Source organism: Phascolarctos cinereus, unplaced genomic scaffold (genome assembly GCF_003287225.1).
Source record: "Phascolarctos cinereus isolate Bilbo 61053 unplaced genomic scaffold, phaCin_HiC Scaffold_4;HRSCAF=312, whole genome shotgun sequence".
In the NCBI taxonomy this organism is placed as follows: domain Eukaryota; kingdom Metazoa; phylum Chordata; class Mammalia; order Diprotodontia; family Phascolarctidae; genus Phascolarctos; species Phascolarctos cinereus.
The window spans coordinates 105,166,778-105,182,542 of NW_027555847.1; the positions used below are offsets into that span (position 1 = coordinate 105,166,778).

The 15,765-nt window shown below is 38.5% G+C and overlaps 1 protein-coding gene across 1 annotated transcript in view; it reads right to left on the reverse strand.

The window, feature by feature from the left end:
• Positions 1-12,606, reverse strand: part of ADAMTSL1 (ADAMTS like 1) — a 409,980-nt gene extending 397,374 nt beyond the window's left edge. Inside the window, 1 exon segment of the mRNA XM_078152482.1 lies at positions 12,475-12,606. Within this exon segment, the coding sequence (XP_078008608.1) occupies positions 12,475-12,540 (66 nt within the window). The 5' untranslated portion in view covers positions 12,541-12,606.
• Between the last annotated feature and the right edge of the window lie 3,159 nt (positions 12,607-15,765).

The window sequence follows — 15,765 nt, forward strand, 5'->3', positions numbered from 1 at the left end:
AAAGAAGAGCAGGGAAGGCTCATATATAGTAGGCTACGGCATCAACAAAGGCACTGAGTAGTGAAAACATAGGGCTTGTTAGGGGTGAGGAAAAAGAAAAAAATCATCTGATCATAGCACTTAGAACTGAAAGAGCCGTTTGAGATCATCGAATTCAGTGCTCTCAGTTTTCAGGTGACAAAGCGGAAACCTCCTAAGGTTTTATTTCCAGGTCACACTAATAGAAGGAGATGAAGCCAGTCTTTTGACTCCAACGTCAGTGCCATAACACTGCCTCAAGCAGTTTAGTTTCTCTGGGGTACAGAGTATATGGAGGAGAATAATTTCAGAATCCCATAGAAACATAGGATAATAATTGATTTTTTGTTGACCCATCCATGCTGCCTTGGTTTATTTCCCTTGTAGCCTAAAACTAAGAAGAGGCACTGTGGTATGGGGAGGTGGCGAAGCACTGACTTTACAGCCAGAAGTTCTGAGTTAAAATTCAAGCTCTCTTATTTTCTCACTGTGTGAAATTGGGCAAGTTAATTAATCTCTTTAGGCCTCAGTTTCTTCACCTGTAAAATGGGGGGTGGGAGGATTAGACCAGATAATCCCTGGAATCTGTTCCAGTTGTGAATCTATGAACCTCTCTCAAATAACAGAAGAGTAGTATCGTCTATGGCATGGCTAACACAGAACCAAGCTAATTGTCCTAGCCCCGTGACCTTGGCATTGCTATGGCAAAAGTGTAAACAGCAGCCTTTACCAACTATAGTCCCATAACATGCAAACCAATGCAAGAGTATCTCCTGGATATAAAGGCCATGGAACGCATAGTCAATTAAATTGCAATACTTTAGTGCCTTAGGATTATCTATTTAAATGTCACCGGGACAGAACTTTAGGAAGGAAAAATGGATTCCTTCATTGTATTTTAAAATAGGTTAGAGTTTAAGAGTATAGAGATGACAGAGGAAATTAAGACAAATGAATACTCCTCTAGGTAAGAAGTTGAGGTTTGCTATGAAGCTTCCAGATACCTTCTTTGGAGGGGGGTTGGGATAACTGGGGGTTAAATGACTTGCCCAGAGTCACACAGCTAGTGAGTGTTATGTGTCTGAGGTTGGATTTGAATTCAGGTCCTTTTGATTCCAGGGCCTGCGCCACCTTGCTGCCCCCCAGATACCAAATTTTCAAAGATGGATCCAACTTCTCTGGGGAAAATCAACTGTTAATTGCTCAGTTCCTAGCTGGTTGGCATTTTCTTTCCTTTAATGAGAAGCTTGTTTAGAAGTCTTATTATAGTTTACCAAGCAGAGTCTTAACATTTAAGAAGGAGGTGTATATGCATAAAATAAACACGAAGAAAAAGAACTTCCATTTGCTAAGCTCAGGTTCCAGTGTTGCAATTAAAAAAAAAAAGAATCTCCAAGCCAAAGAGAATGGATATAATGCCAAAGAGTAACCTTAAACATCAGTCTTAGGAGTTTTTAATAACACATTTTTAATTTAATCATCATAAATCCTAAATTAATGGGTCTATTTCTTCAGGCAAAGTCCACTTTTCTTTGACAAGTAGTTAAATATACAGTATAAAGAAAGCAGTGTCCTGACAGTAACTTAAAACTAACCTAAACTATCACTTTTTACCCCACTTGCCCCACACCCTAATTCTTTTTGTGATCACATTTGATCATAGTTAACAAGTGACTATATAATGATTGCATCCATTTTTTTTTACCTTGGGAAGAATACTAGATTTGGAATCAGACTTGGTTTTAACCTTTACTTTTCCAGGGAAAGTCAACTAACTTCTGCAGGCTTCAGTTTACACATCTGCAAAATGAGGGGATTGGATGGAATCAATCCCAAGGTATCTTCTAGTTCTATAAACCCATAATCCTATGACTGCATTATCTGTGCAACCATCATAATGCCTCCATGCTTATATCCTTATATTAGTAGAAAGAATGAAGCTCTAGAAACCTTGTGCCTAATCAGGAAACAAAAATTCATCTTAACCATCACAGAGCTAAGTATTGTGCCATAGCACCTCTAAGTACATGAAACAAATCAGTGCCTGAAGTTTTATTCCAAAATCATTTTCTTGGGTTCATTCTGATTTGTACCTATGGTTCTTTACATATACTCAGGATTTGGAGCATTATTTTCTGCCCAACATAACTTGTTTAACCGAAAGGACCTTAGAGGTCATTTAATTCCTTCACTTTTCAGTTGAGGAAACTGAAGTACAGATAGGTGAACCAAAGTCACAGATATATAATCTACTGCAGAGCCAGAATCTGAACCCAACTTCTCTGATGACCAATCCAGGGATCTTTCCATAGTACCATGCTGCCTCCCTATTAAAGAGAATACAAGTGCCACCTTCAAGAGATATATGGAGTAGTTCCTGCATTTTCTTCAGGAGAAGTAGTAGACATCTGGGCAGCGTAGCTGACTGGCCAGAGAGTGCAAGAAAAAAAGGCAAGATAATGAGATTCTAGCCCCAACTCTGTCAGTGAATGTGTTACTATTTTTGCAAGTCCTTTTCTCCACTCTAGATCTCAACCTCCTTACTTGTAACATGAAGGTGTTGTTTTTGATTGCTTCTAAGATCCATTCCAGCTTCCATAGTCGATGATTCCTTGATACTAGGAGGGGTTCCAATTTTCAGAACGTAATGATGAAAAAGGTAATTCAAGAGAATATTTGTAAACTTGGTCCCTCCAAGAAAAAGAAATTCAAAGTTGATTGGCAAGTCAAATAACGATATGAAATCTCAATGAGAGATAATTGTAATAGTCACAATGAAAAAATAAAATAGAGTATGTTAAAAAAAAATCTTTCTAGTCTCATTTCAGCACCAGATCAGTAAGACATACTTACTGTTTCCTTTACCTCTTTTCAGTTCTGGTTCTACTGACTAAGTACGAGACTTGAACGATACTCTGGAAATCTTCAAATGGGGACTAAGATTATAGCCTACAAAGTGGGGTAGGGAAATCTGACACCCTGGAGTACCTTGGTGTGGGAACAAAGCAACTTACATTTATTTTATTGGACAGTTTGAATTTATTATATGTTGCACATAATTTCCTGTCTCATTTCTTTAGTGTTCTTGGAATTTTTGTCAGGATGTCTTACGTTATCACACACTCCTTCCCTCCCTTTGTCCCAACATGTTTTGGCGACAGACTGATTTTACTTAAAGAAAGTCCCACAAAGAAAGGAGAGGAAAGCCCCTAAACACAGCCTGGGACAGGGAATGGCTTAAGTTCTGGAAAAAAATCTGAAAAAGCAATGAAGATGAAGATGAAAATGGAAAGTCTGTGAAAATTAATGTAGTGTAGAACCGGTGAACATACCACTTATTTCTCTACATGTATAGAAGAAAGAACCTGCTTATGAGGTACACCCAAATAATTCACAGGTGGTGAAACTATTAGAGTTCTGCAATTTCTTGCCTCAGAAGTGGAATAAATCTCCTATATTATAAACGGTGTGTGCTCACACACGTGCTTCTGCTTGCTCTTTTTCCCCCATCTCTTCCCACTCCAGGGCATTAATACTTTCTGGTTTCACTGCAGCTATTTTGATTATTTTAATAAGAACTTTAGAAAAGGTCCAATTAGATCAGGGGGCATGGGCTGCCCTAATCACTGTGCTTAAGGAAACGTAATGTCATAAAAAGGTTTGCTATTTTTTAAGTGTAGTGGAACTTGCTTTGATTGAAGTCAGACAGCATGAAGCCCCAGTTATGGTAGAGTGGATGGAAAACCCCCAGCTATTGGCAACATGTAATGACAGTTCCTGAGATAGCAGAAATCTGACCACAGGAAAGCTGCTCCCTGAAAAACTGAGCTTAACTCTAAAGCTGCCTATGTACTGTAGTACCAGACCAATAAATGTATAGCATTAATGAAATGGGAAAAGATCTGTTTTTTAAATAGTTATTTTCCCTATGTGTATACAAAGGCATTCAGGACATGACATTCTACCCTCCCCCCTCCTCCCTCCTCTCTCTCTCTGTTTCTCTGTCTCTGTCTCTGTCTCTGTCTCTCTCTCTCTCTCTCTCTCTCTCTCTCTCTCTCGCACACACACACACACACACACACACACGCGCACACACACACACACACACACACACGCACACACACACCTCTCAGTGCTCTTTTCACCCCACCTGTAACCTAACTATTTTCTATGGTTGCAAAAGTTGTGAGTTAGACAAATATTTGCACAAGCATCCTTGAAAGGAAATTTTCCTATCTGTATCAGTGGAAGGAGTTTCCACACTGAGAATTTCTCTACACTGATAAAATCAGAGGTACAGGCCAATATATAGATCATGCCGAAGCTCAAATGAGCTATGGGCTCTCCAAGGTCTCATATTCAGTAGATTGAGCTGACTTTACAAAGCACCTTCCTATTATTCAGGTCAATCTTTGTAAATGAAAGCAAAACAAAACAATGATAATAATATGACCAAAATACTTGAGAACTGGATAAATATAAAGTGTCTCTAATCAGAAGTGGAAAATGGAGCTTTCTGTCCTTGTTCAATAATGACTACATGTAACATATGTATATTGCTACACAGCTTGTGAGGAGTCACTTTCAAAAATGACATACTGATAAGAAAGTTTGTAAATAGCATCTGTCACAAGTGCAGACAAGCTAATGATAGATTACAAGCCCTGCTGCCTGTGGAACATTTGAAAATAATATCATTGCCAGAGCCTGTCACACAACCTTTCCATCACAGATGAACCTTTTTTTTCTGGAAAAAATATTAATAGTAATCAAACAAGACTTGTAAAATGAGCCATATGAAAAATTATCTGGTGCACTAGCAAAAGAAAAACCTACCATGATTATTTAGGAACAACAGCCTTTAAAGAGGCATATTTTGATCATGTTCTCTATGTATTCACCTTTGTATTTCTTGAAGTGTCTGTGAGGCAATTTCCCTCTCTGTCCCTTAAAAACTTTCTTTAGATTATTTAAACTCTCTGGGTCAGAGTCTCTCCCATTCTTTATTTTTACAAGACTTTGTGCCTTTTTTAATCTTTTGTCTTCCACCTCTACTTTATTGGAGTCTCCCAGTTCAATACTTTGGTGGCAGGGCTAAAAATTCTAGTCTGGCCCTATGACATTCCCCTTCTCTCTCTGTGGCTTTGTCTCCCTCTTCTTTCTCATTTCCTAGGTCTCCCCATCCCATTCATTCCCAGGATTGCTGGTCTACATGTTTGGAGAGTGAACTCATGCACAAATTTTCCTGTAATCAGAAATAAAAATACAGACAGACATCAACTCTGCCAAATACTAGTAATAGGCACATTTGCACGTCTGAAGCATGCCCCAAAGTGCTTAGCACAGAGTGGACAAATGTTCGCAAGCTATAGATACTAAAGAATAATGAAGATATAGAGGTAGAATCTAATTTCAGTTTTCCCACGTGTAAAGTGAAGAGTTGTCTCACTATTAACTGCAGATGATTTACATTCTGCAGCCATAGAGTGAGTAGCCATATTGGTAAGGTACTTTGAAAGATTGAAATATGAATACATGTTAGCACTTTGTGACATCTGTAACTTAGAAACCATCCAGTGAAAAGTTCAAAGCTTCCATCACCTCTAGGTTTTAGAGGACAGTACCTGGACTTTTGTGTCTGTGTGGGGAATTTCTAGCCTGCAAACTCCCTCAAGTTGGTGCAGGTGAGTATGCATATCATATAACTTTAGTGATAAGTTAAATGACTCAACTATGGTAACATTACTCCTATGTTTCACAGGTAGGACTTTTCACAGGTAGGACAGGTGACTGTAAGGCTAGCCTTCTGTCCATTATGCCACTACCTTCTTCCATTATAGAGGTGCAGAACACTTCACATTTAATTCTTATAACCACCCTATGAAGTGAGTAACACAAATATCTTATTTTAATTTTTCGACGGAGGCTTAGAAAACTTGTGACCTATCCAAGATCTTACAACATGGCAAGTACTTTCAAAATCACCTGGCAAATGACTTCTTCTTATTGAGATAAAACTTTATAAATGGGGGGGGGAACTTGGGCACTAAATTTATGTAAGAAGCATGTGATTTTCTGATTTAGGAAATGAAAAATAAGACTTTTATCTTAATTAAACAAGAAATATGTGACTTGTGTAAATGAAAAAGACATTTTCTTTTGAATCTACTCAAAGAAGGATAGACAGACACATACTACTACATCCTATGTTGGTGAAAATGTTTGGGACATTTTAGATGACAGTACATCTTTTCCCATCCAATTTATACTGTTATCTTCCTACCTTTTCACCATACTATCCCTAATCCCCACAGAGAACACTAAAACATTTTTTGTCAATATTGCACATGTACCCCATCTTATTCATTCAATTCATCATTTCACCTGTTCCATGAGCAGATACGTATTAATACTGCTTGCATGGAGTCAAGAGATGTAAGGTTTAATTTCTGGCTCTGACATTCATTAGCTATGTGATAAATGGTAAGTTACTTCACCTCTTTGAAATCTATTGTCTTTGTTTGTAAAATAGCACGAAGAGCTGTACTATTACAGCCCAGCGGTGAGGAAAATGTTTTGCAAACATTAAAATGTTTGCTATTAATAGATTATATTAATAGATTATAATCTATCATATAGATTATAATAATCTATTATATAGAAGATAAGAACATTCAATTTGAAGTTGGGAGTTCTTTATTTGAAATCTGGCCTTGACATTTGGTTGCTGTGCCACCTGGGGGAAATCTCTCTGAGTTTTTGTTTCCTCATCTGTAAAGTGGGGAAAATAACCCTTGCTCTATGGATCTCAAAGGCTTTTTTTTTTTTTGGCGAGGCAATCGGGATAAAGTGACTAGCCCAGGGTCACACAGCCTCTAAAGGATTTTTGAGAAAAATGCTCCCTACCATTTAAAGTGCTAAGAAAATCAATCAATCAATAAACATTCATTAAATTCCCACCACGGTACCAGGTACTGTGCTGAGGTGCTAGGGATTCAAGAGGAATACAATAAAAGACAGCCTCTGCCCTCAGGGACATTATGATACAATGGAGCTATTATTATGAAGATAATGTTTCTCTGTGAAAGAAGTAGAAATTAAATTTCTTCTCTTCAAAGAGCCTGCAGTATATTGCAGAAAGAAGAAGGAAAATGGTAAACCACCTAGAAGACCAGGAGAAATGATGACAGGGCAACTATGCGCAGAGATTCCTATCAATGAGCAAAGGACCAGCTATGAGTCCTTTTTGTCTGTACATCTTAGTGGTTGGGGGGCATCCTCTTTACAGGGATGGACCTATGAAAGGCTGTAGAACTTTCCAGAGATGTGAAAACAGTATGTGCTGTCACACCATGGAAACTGAAGTGCTCTTGTCAGCAATGTCTCTGGGAAGATGGAACAGTTTTCCTTTGTCCAGGATACACCCTAATCTCAAAGTGAGGGTAGCTGGGGAGACTTGAGTCATTTACTTTGGAGCTCGTGGAAAAGAAGTGGTTGACAGCAACATCTTACCCCAGTGAACAGGCCTTCCTCTTGCACAGCTGTGTTGGTATATTTCAATTAGGATCCTTGAAGCCTGACATCACCTCTGGTATGCCAGTCCTAAGGCTCCTGTGAGCCAATACTGCCAATCAAGCCCAAATCCAACTGCATCATGTGGTTTTATGATGTAGAGAGAAAATGACATGGAATCACCTCTTACTGCTGAAAATCTCAAGTTGGAGGCCAGCTCTCCTGAGCAGGAAAGTTAATCACAATATGACTGAAAGATTTAGATAATATTTTCCCATGATTATCTCAATACACTCAGCCAATAGGTTATATGTGATGGTCAAGGCAGTCCCAAGAAAGCAGAGATTTCTGGGATACGAGTCTGAAGAGATCACTTCTGGGCCACTCTATCAATTTGCAAGAAGGAAAAAAAGGTTTTATAGATTGAGGCCAGAGCAGAATCATGTTTTCAGATATCATTGGGAGTTGGGTTCTAAGAATGATACCACTCCTTGTACGTGAGCCATAGAAATATTAGGTATATGAGAGGTTAGCCGGACAAAGAACAGAGAACGGAGATTTAAAATCATGAAAGGATGGATACTTGAAACCTAAGGGTAGGGGGCAGGGTAGAGAGAAAAGACTCAGAGAACCTTTTCTTCTCTTGATTAAGTCAGAAAGAGGAAGGAGTGAATCTTTCACATCCTAAAATCACTCTAGCAAGGAATACAAAGAAGTATCTGCATTTGTATATAGCAAGAATAAGACACAAAGGGGACAGCTAGGTGGCACAGTAGATAGTGTTTTGGTCTTGGAGTTGGGAGGACCTGAGTTCAAATCCGGCCTCAGACATATACTACTTACTAGCTGTGTGACCCTGGGCGAGTCACTTAATCCCAATTGCCTCATCAAAAAAAAAAAAAGAATAAGACACAAAGAAGAGCAAGTGAATTATTATATGGGCAGCTAAATACTTCAGTGACGGAGAAAGAGGTTGGAAACCTAAAAATCCATTTTTTCATTGTCACTACAATAATGACCTTTTTTTCAGCTTCCGTTGCCATTGCTGTTGAGAGGATGCCTTTTATGCATATTTACATCTCTATATGCACGCACGTATGTGTAGGCCAGCTCTGGGTGATCCATAATGTCTTTCCTAGGGAAGAATGCCACTTGGCAACAGAATTCTTTTATGAGAACTAGAGACTCTTTCTTTGAGAGATAGAAAGCCACAGAGCTAAGTCTTAAATTCCACCCTCCATATTGCAAAAAAACAGTCATGGAAGTAAACAGAGGACAGAAGCTGGCCCTGAACAGACTCAGACACTTAAAAAGGCAGCCTGAGAAAATAAAAATCTAGCTGACCAAGTCTAGACAAGAAACTACAGAAAACACATTAAGAAAATAACTTTTTAAATACATGCTATAGTATGTCCCATAGATGCATGTAAAGTATGCTGTGGGTATAGTTTAAAGACAAATAAGCACGTGAATAGAAAGAGATGGATTGACGAATAGTTACAGACAGGCAAACACATACACACTCACACAGAGTGAACCTTGCCACATTCAGCTGTAAATAAGGAATTTAACATTCATTCCACAGGCTAATGGTGCTTATAGCCATCCAAGAAAGATCGACTTAGATAATAGGGTAGTAGAGTGCCAGAGAGCCTGAAAGGAATGGGCTATTGTGTTTGACTAGTTTCCATGTATAAATTAGTGCAGAAAAGAAAAAGAAATTCAACAGAAAAACACATGTACTTTATTATAATTCCTAGTGTTACTCCTGCAACCCTCATAATAGCAGGCAAAAGAACTGAAAACCACTGAAAAGAGGTAAAAGGCAAATGCAGATTTGATTAAATGCCTTTCTGACAAGAAGTGGTTTGACTTCAAATTTGGATGAACGCACATGTCAATGGCTGGTCATGGTGTTAGCCCACATTCTCTTCAAGTTAAACAATTGGCTTGGGAGTGGGGGCTAGAGGAGAAGAAAGAGGGAAGAAGATAGGAAGATTTGGAACAGTTTTATCTATTCGATTTTTATTTGAACTGAGCGTATAGATTAAATCTTTTGAACTACTGGTTTTTATATCCAGGGTAGAAAGAATATAAGATGTTTGATTTTTGCACGTAAAAATAATGGACCCCACACTTAAATAAATATGAAAGGCATGCAGGCCTCATTTTTTTCTTCAGGAAAACTGACCCTCTTTGGAAGGATTTTAATTTCAAGTCTCAAAAAATATTGAGATCACAACATTTCCCATTGACAGAATAGTTTATCACCAAGACCTTCCTGGAGATGTTTAGCCACCACTGAAATGAAGGAGATTCCAGGGTGGAGGCAGGGAATACCACTTGAGACACAGAACATTTTTACAAGCCAGAAGAAACAGGATTCTTAGGAAAACGTCTCAACAAAAGTGCATGGACCACAGCTTTTGCTTTTGAAACACTTGGTTATGCTGCCTTACCATGCGTGCTTAAATGGTGGATTGATGCTACTAAATTTTATAATTCTAGCTCCAAACTTAACAGTGATTAGGCAAATGGACCACTTTATATTAGACCTATAATTCAATTTTGACCTCCTACCCATTGTACCTGAATGAGTTGCTATTCAGTAAGTGCAAAATTTGTACAACGATTCCATATGACTCTGTTGCTAAAGATGGAAAAAGCCTATAAAATAAATAATTCATATTTCTGCAGTCTTTAAGGTTTATAATAACTCTGTGAGGAAGGTGGCTCAAGTATAATTATCTGCATTTTTCAGATGAGGGACCTGAAGACTTAGAGGAGCCAAGGAACGTATCCAAGTTCACAAAACTAGCAGTTATTGAAACAAGTTATCTCTGTCTTCAGTGCTCCCTTTACTATCAAAGTATGAAAGTAATGAAGAAAAGAAAGGGGGGAGCAGATCTGGTCTGAGATATTTTACAGGTCAATACGCTTCAGTGCTGGTGTTTTACTTTTTTGGAACTGAATACATTGGCTGATATTTATCATACAATGTTACTTTTCAAGTTCTAAACCTTGGCAATCAGAAGCGTTGTCAGCTCTCTTCCATCAATAGCTTGCAATTTCATAATGCATTTAAATTTATGTACAAATGAACATTTAACTTTTTTCTTGTGTATATCTACTCTTGTTTAAGCTTTGCATATCTTCAATGCTTTTAAATCACGCAAATAGGACTTTTTATACATGTGCCTGATTGATCATGATAAGTTATATATCCTTAAAGATGATGTTTGTAACAAATGGCATATGTAGCATATATCAAAAAACACTTTAAGATGATTCATCACTAAGCAGACATTTTTTTCCAAAACTATATCAAGAGTGCATTTCTAAAAGAAAGTATTTAAATAAGCTAATATATTACTGGCAATTTGCTTTACAATAAAGAATAATGGAAAAAGTCTCAGAAAAAAAATGGTTTTTTTTAAATCACAAAAATTGAGGCTTGCCAAGAACTGACAGGGTAAAACGCAACACATCACATGCATCACAAGCGAGCTTCTTTACAATTGCCTATCCAATCATCTAATCACAAGCTATGGAAAGGAGCAAATAATGGCAATTGTATTGCCAACATAATATAAACAGAATGCTTACTAGTTGGCAATCTCCCTCCCTCTTTTTTCTATTTCTAACAGGACAGCTCTGAGTTCAGCCTTTACACTCATTGCTGTACTTCTAAAGAAATATTTTTATGTAGTATTTATACATTATGGTTACTGAGTCACAATGATACAATTTATTAAAAGGTACAAATTACAAAATATCAACATAGCAAGTGATTACTGTAGATGAATACTCTTCAAGATGCCCAATTTATTTTGAGTGGCTTGCTTTGCTTTTTCCAGGGAACAAGGTAGACATGTGTTGCTAAAGCTTAATTAGAATGAAATAGTCTGGTACTATGAATTCCTCAGGGCCATCTATATTTTGGTTGGGCTTCCATTGGCTTGTCGCTGTTCTGAGGAAGTACTAACATTCCATAAATATGACAGGGAGGGCTGCAATCACGTTTGCTTGGAATCAGCGTGTGCAAACTTTGGAATCAAATCTGCAGATGAGGTTTACAAAGCTGCTTGCCCAGAACACTCTGGTTTAAAAAAAAATGTGCATTGCTATTAATATTTTCAGTGCAGATTTTTTTTTGGACGGTAAATGTTCATTTTCTGCCTGTAAAACTAACTATGAGTCACAACAGAACATGCACTTTGAGTCCAAAATGCAGGCACTATGCAGTGGTGACCAGCTTCCTCTGCAGCATCTATCTTAGCAGTTTGATGGTGGAATGTTACTCTAACTACTCCTCCCAACCCCCATAAAAAAGTCATCGGTTTTTCATCTGCACAAGTATACCTGAGATCAAAAGGCAGAATCCTTAATTCATAAATACTAGCATTAACTTGTATCTATGAATGATTTGCAGTCATTTTTTTTATGGGTGATCATCAGAGCTAACTGCACGGTGAATAGCTAGTTTCCTTTTTAACCTGCTTTCTCAATACATGTGCACAGGGAGGGGGGATCATAAAAAAAGTAGAGAAAAGACTTTCACAAGCCACAGTCAGAGCACTACAGTGTATTCCGTTGAGTTCAAAGCCACTGCTATCCAAATTCCAAGCATGCAAACCATCATTTATACAGTCCATAGCTCGCAAGTTTATGCTGTGTTTCCCAAGTCAATCTCATGATATTTTTCTGTACCTGTAACCAATTACAACAAGTCTCCAAGATTTCATTTCACTCGGGGAGCTGAAATTGAGGGGCTTTCTTCTTCTTCTTTTTAATCAGTGAGACAGCAAATTTACCTGGCACTTTAAGATGAAAACGTATCATGCATACAGTCAAATACAACAACAACAACATCATAACACAACACAACAACATAAGGCAAAGTATATGGTAAGATTTAAGTATTGAAATGAAAAAGACATTTACCAGGAGTAGGAAAGCCAAGAAGAGGAGCGTTGTCACGCCAGGAGTTGCCCAACGGCAGCGTTCCATGCTTGGATCCTTGCCGGAATGTGAATCGGACACTGAATAAGCCGCTAAGTGCTCCTCTGCCTCCTGTCACATCCAGTACTGGTGCTAACACTTCAGTCCTGCCTATCAGCTTCCATCAGCCCTGCTCACATTTCCTGACCAAGTGGTGGGTGGGTGGATGGGTGGGGGGTAAGCTGAATGGAATCTCTCTCGGAGCAGGCAGCCAGCCAATCAGGCTTCTGCTAATCAGACATGCAGAATAACAAAGCCAGGGGTACAGAGAAAGTATAACAGAGAGAAAGAGAGAGGAAAAAAAGGGGGAAAGTAAGAAAAAAGAAAGAAGACAGAAAGCAGCAAATAAAGAAAAGAAGAGCAAAAGATGAAGAATTTCAAAGATGAAGCAAAGCTCTGGGCTTTTAAAACTAACCTGGATAGTTCTGTGGGAGGTATATTTCTGTTTGCCTTTTGTTTGTATTTATTCCTGTCATTTGGTAAAAGTACAGTAGCTCTTTTTGTGACTGTGTACTGTTCTATTCAGGAGAGAAACTTAATCCCTGTCAATATATAACATGTGCCATAAAGGGAAAGAATCATAGACAAAAGCCTACTCTTAACATGCTCTTTAAATGTATTCTATGCAACTTTTATTTCTCCTCTATAAAGTTGCTACTTTTTTTTTTTCCTTTTTGGATGTGAAAAAGGCAGACTGCATGTGATTTAGAACCCACTCCCCCCCCCCAACCTAAATGAATGGTAAATGTGTATTAATTATTTCAGCTGCAGAGGATGGCAGAGTTGTCTTTTTGTACAAATCACAAAAAAGCAACATGATTCTATGGATTTTCAAGGGAGAGACAGAAATTCAGATTTTTCACTTTCCAAAGAGCACCTGACAAAGAGGACAAGTTCACTCTAATTTATGTTTGAGTAATTGCTTTGACAAGTCAACCTTAGGATTGTCTGTGTTAGTATGGGGCAGGGGAAATGACATTAAATCCATAGAGAAACCCGAAGTTTCACTTTAACTAGAGCCTCCTGCCCAATGGAATCTGTTATTAGAGCCATTCTGCATAGCGTAATGGGCAATGGAAGTTTTACCTCCTTTTCCTTTGCCTGTTGAAGGTGGATAAGAGAGGAGAAAGAGGGAGAGGAGAGGAAAAGAGAGGAGGGAATATGTTAAAAGGAGAAGAGCAGAGGGGAGGGAAGGCAAAGTAAGGGGGGGGAAGAAAGTGGGGATGTTAGGATTTCAGGAGAAGGGAGGGAAGAGGAGGAGAGGAAGGGAGAAAAAAAGGATGGGAGGGATGATGTTAAGAGAAGAAGAGGAGAAGGGAGAGAGTGGGAGGAGAGGGAAGGGAAGAAAGTGAACAGGAGCAGATGAGGGGAGGGGAGAGAAGAAAAGACAAAAAAGGAGATGTTAAGAGGAGGAAAGCACAGAGAAGAGAGAAAGGGAGAAGGGGAAATGAATGGAAAAGAGGAGAGAGAAGGGGAGGAGAATAGGAGAGGGGAAGAGAGGAAAGGAGGGGAGGTAAGAAGGGAAGAGAAGAGAAATGAGGAGAGGAGATGTTAGGAGAAAGAGAAGAAGACCAGAGAGATGAAAGGAGAGAAGGAGAAGAAAGAAGAGGAGAAAGGAGAGGAGAGGAGCAGGAAGGAGAAGGGAGAAGAGAAAGGAAGTGAGGAAAGGAGAGGAGAAGGAAAGAGAAGATAGGAGAGAAGAGGAGAGGGGCAGGGCAGATGTTAGGAGGAGAAGAAGAGGGAGAGAAGGAAGGGGAGGAGAGTAGAAAGAGAAGAGGAGAGGAGAAGAAAGGGAAGAGAGAAAAGGAGAAGGGAGGAGAGGAGACCTGGGAAGGAGAAAGGAGAAGAGACAAGAGAGAGGTACAGGAGAAAAAGAGGCAGCAAAGAGAGACAGAGAAATAGGAGGCAGAGACAGAGAGACAGTGACAGGGATTGGAAGGTGCCTTCCAACTATGCAGTTCTATGACAGGATGGTCATATTTGAGTGGAATTGATGATGAGCAGTGAAAGGGATAGAAGAGTAGACTATGGATCTGGGAGGAAGTCAAGAAGCTTGAGTCTGGCCAGATAATCCCCAAATCAGAAAATGAGATCCTAAACAAACAAAAGTTGACTGAATGAAATAAATATTTTGCTGATAATTTGTGAAAGTGTTAAGTGCCAAACTAAGACTTATTTTACCTTCTCTCCCATACACATGTGAAGTAAATAATTTAATATACATCTACTATATACTTCCCTAATGAGATACTTCAAAAAATGATTTCTATTGCAGAACCTTTAATAGTCCAAGAAAGTATACATAATGCCTTCCATGGGTTAAGAATGATTTTCCACAAACCTCTTTCCCCCTCTTCTTTTTCTTCTTTCAATCAGGGAACATGAGGAATACTTGGTGGTGCTGTGACAGGCATGTGACTACAAGCAGCTTTGCATACATATATGCCTGCAGTGTTGCATGTTAAAAAGGTAGGGAAAAGCAGGTTGTTCAACCTCAGGTTACTTACTGCATATGGTATATCAATTAGAGATGGATAAGCTGTTAAAATCCTATTTCCAACTTGTTAGGAGCTTGAGGCATATAAAGATTCCCTTGGATTTTCTTGATCAAACATGTAGACTTGGAAAGAATCTGATAATACAAACCAAACACAGAGAGATGCTTGATTCTATATACTTTTTGGTTTTGGAACTATTTCCTTTGCAAATCTTTCAAAAACTACCTAATACTGGCAAATCAGAGAACATGATTAGACTTAAACTCTTGAGTGATATTATCTGAAATTCTCATTACCCTAAAAACAGTTGTGCCATGAACTATTATCACTCATAATACGTATATTGTCTAACTATATTTTATACCTCAAGACTTTTGCTTTTAGTTTTGTGTCCATTCTTGGAACAGTTTTAACAACTATTTCTTAAAAATCAGAAGATTTTTTTAGAGTCCAGTATTTAGTGGGAATATGTGCACAGAGAAGAGGAAGCAAGTGCAATTATTTCAATGAATATTTATTTATAGCCTCCCAGCTCTATGCTTGGCACTGGGAATACCAAGATAAAAATTAAGGTCCTACTGTCCTCAAGGAGTCTCTGTTCTCCTCCATAGTTAGTTTCTGCTTGTAAAACCAAATATGAGTCCCAGCAGAAGATTTGAATCCAAAATGCAAGCACTATGCAGTGGTGACCTGTTAGCCTCTAGCACATCTCTCTTCAATCAATCAATCAGTTTGA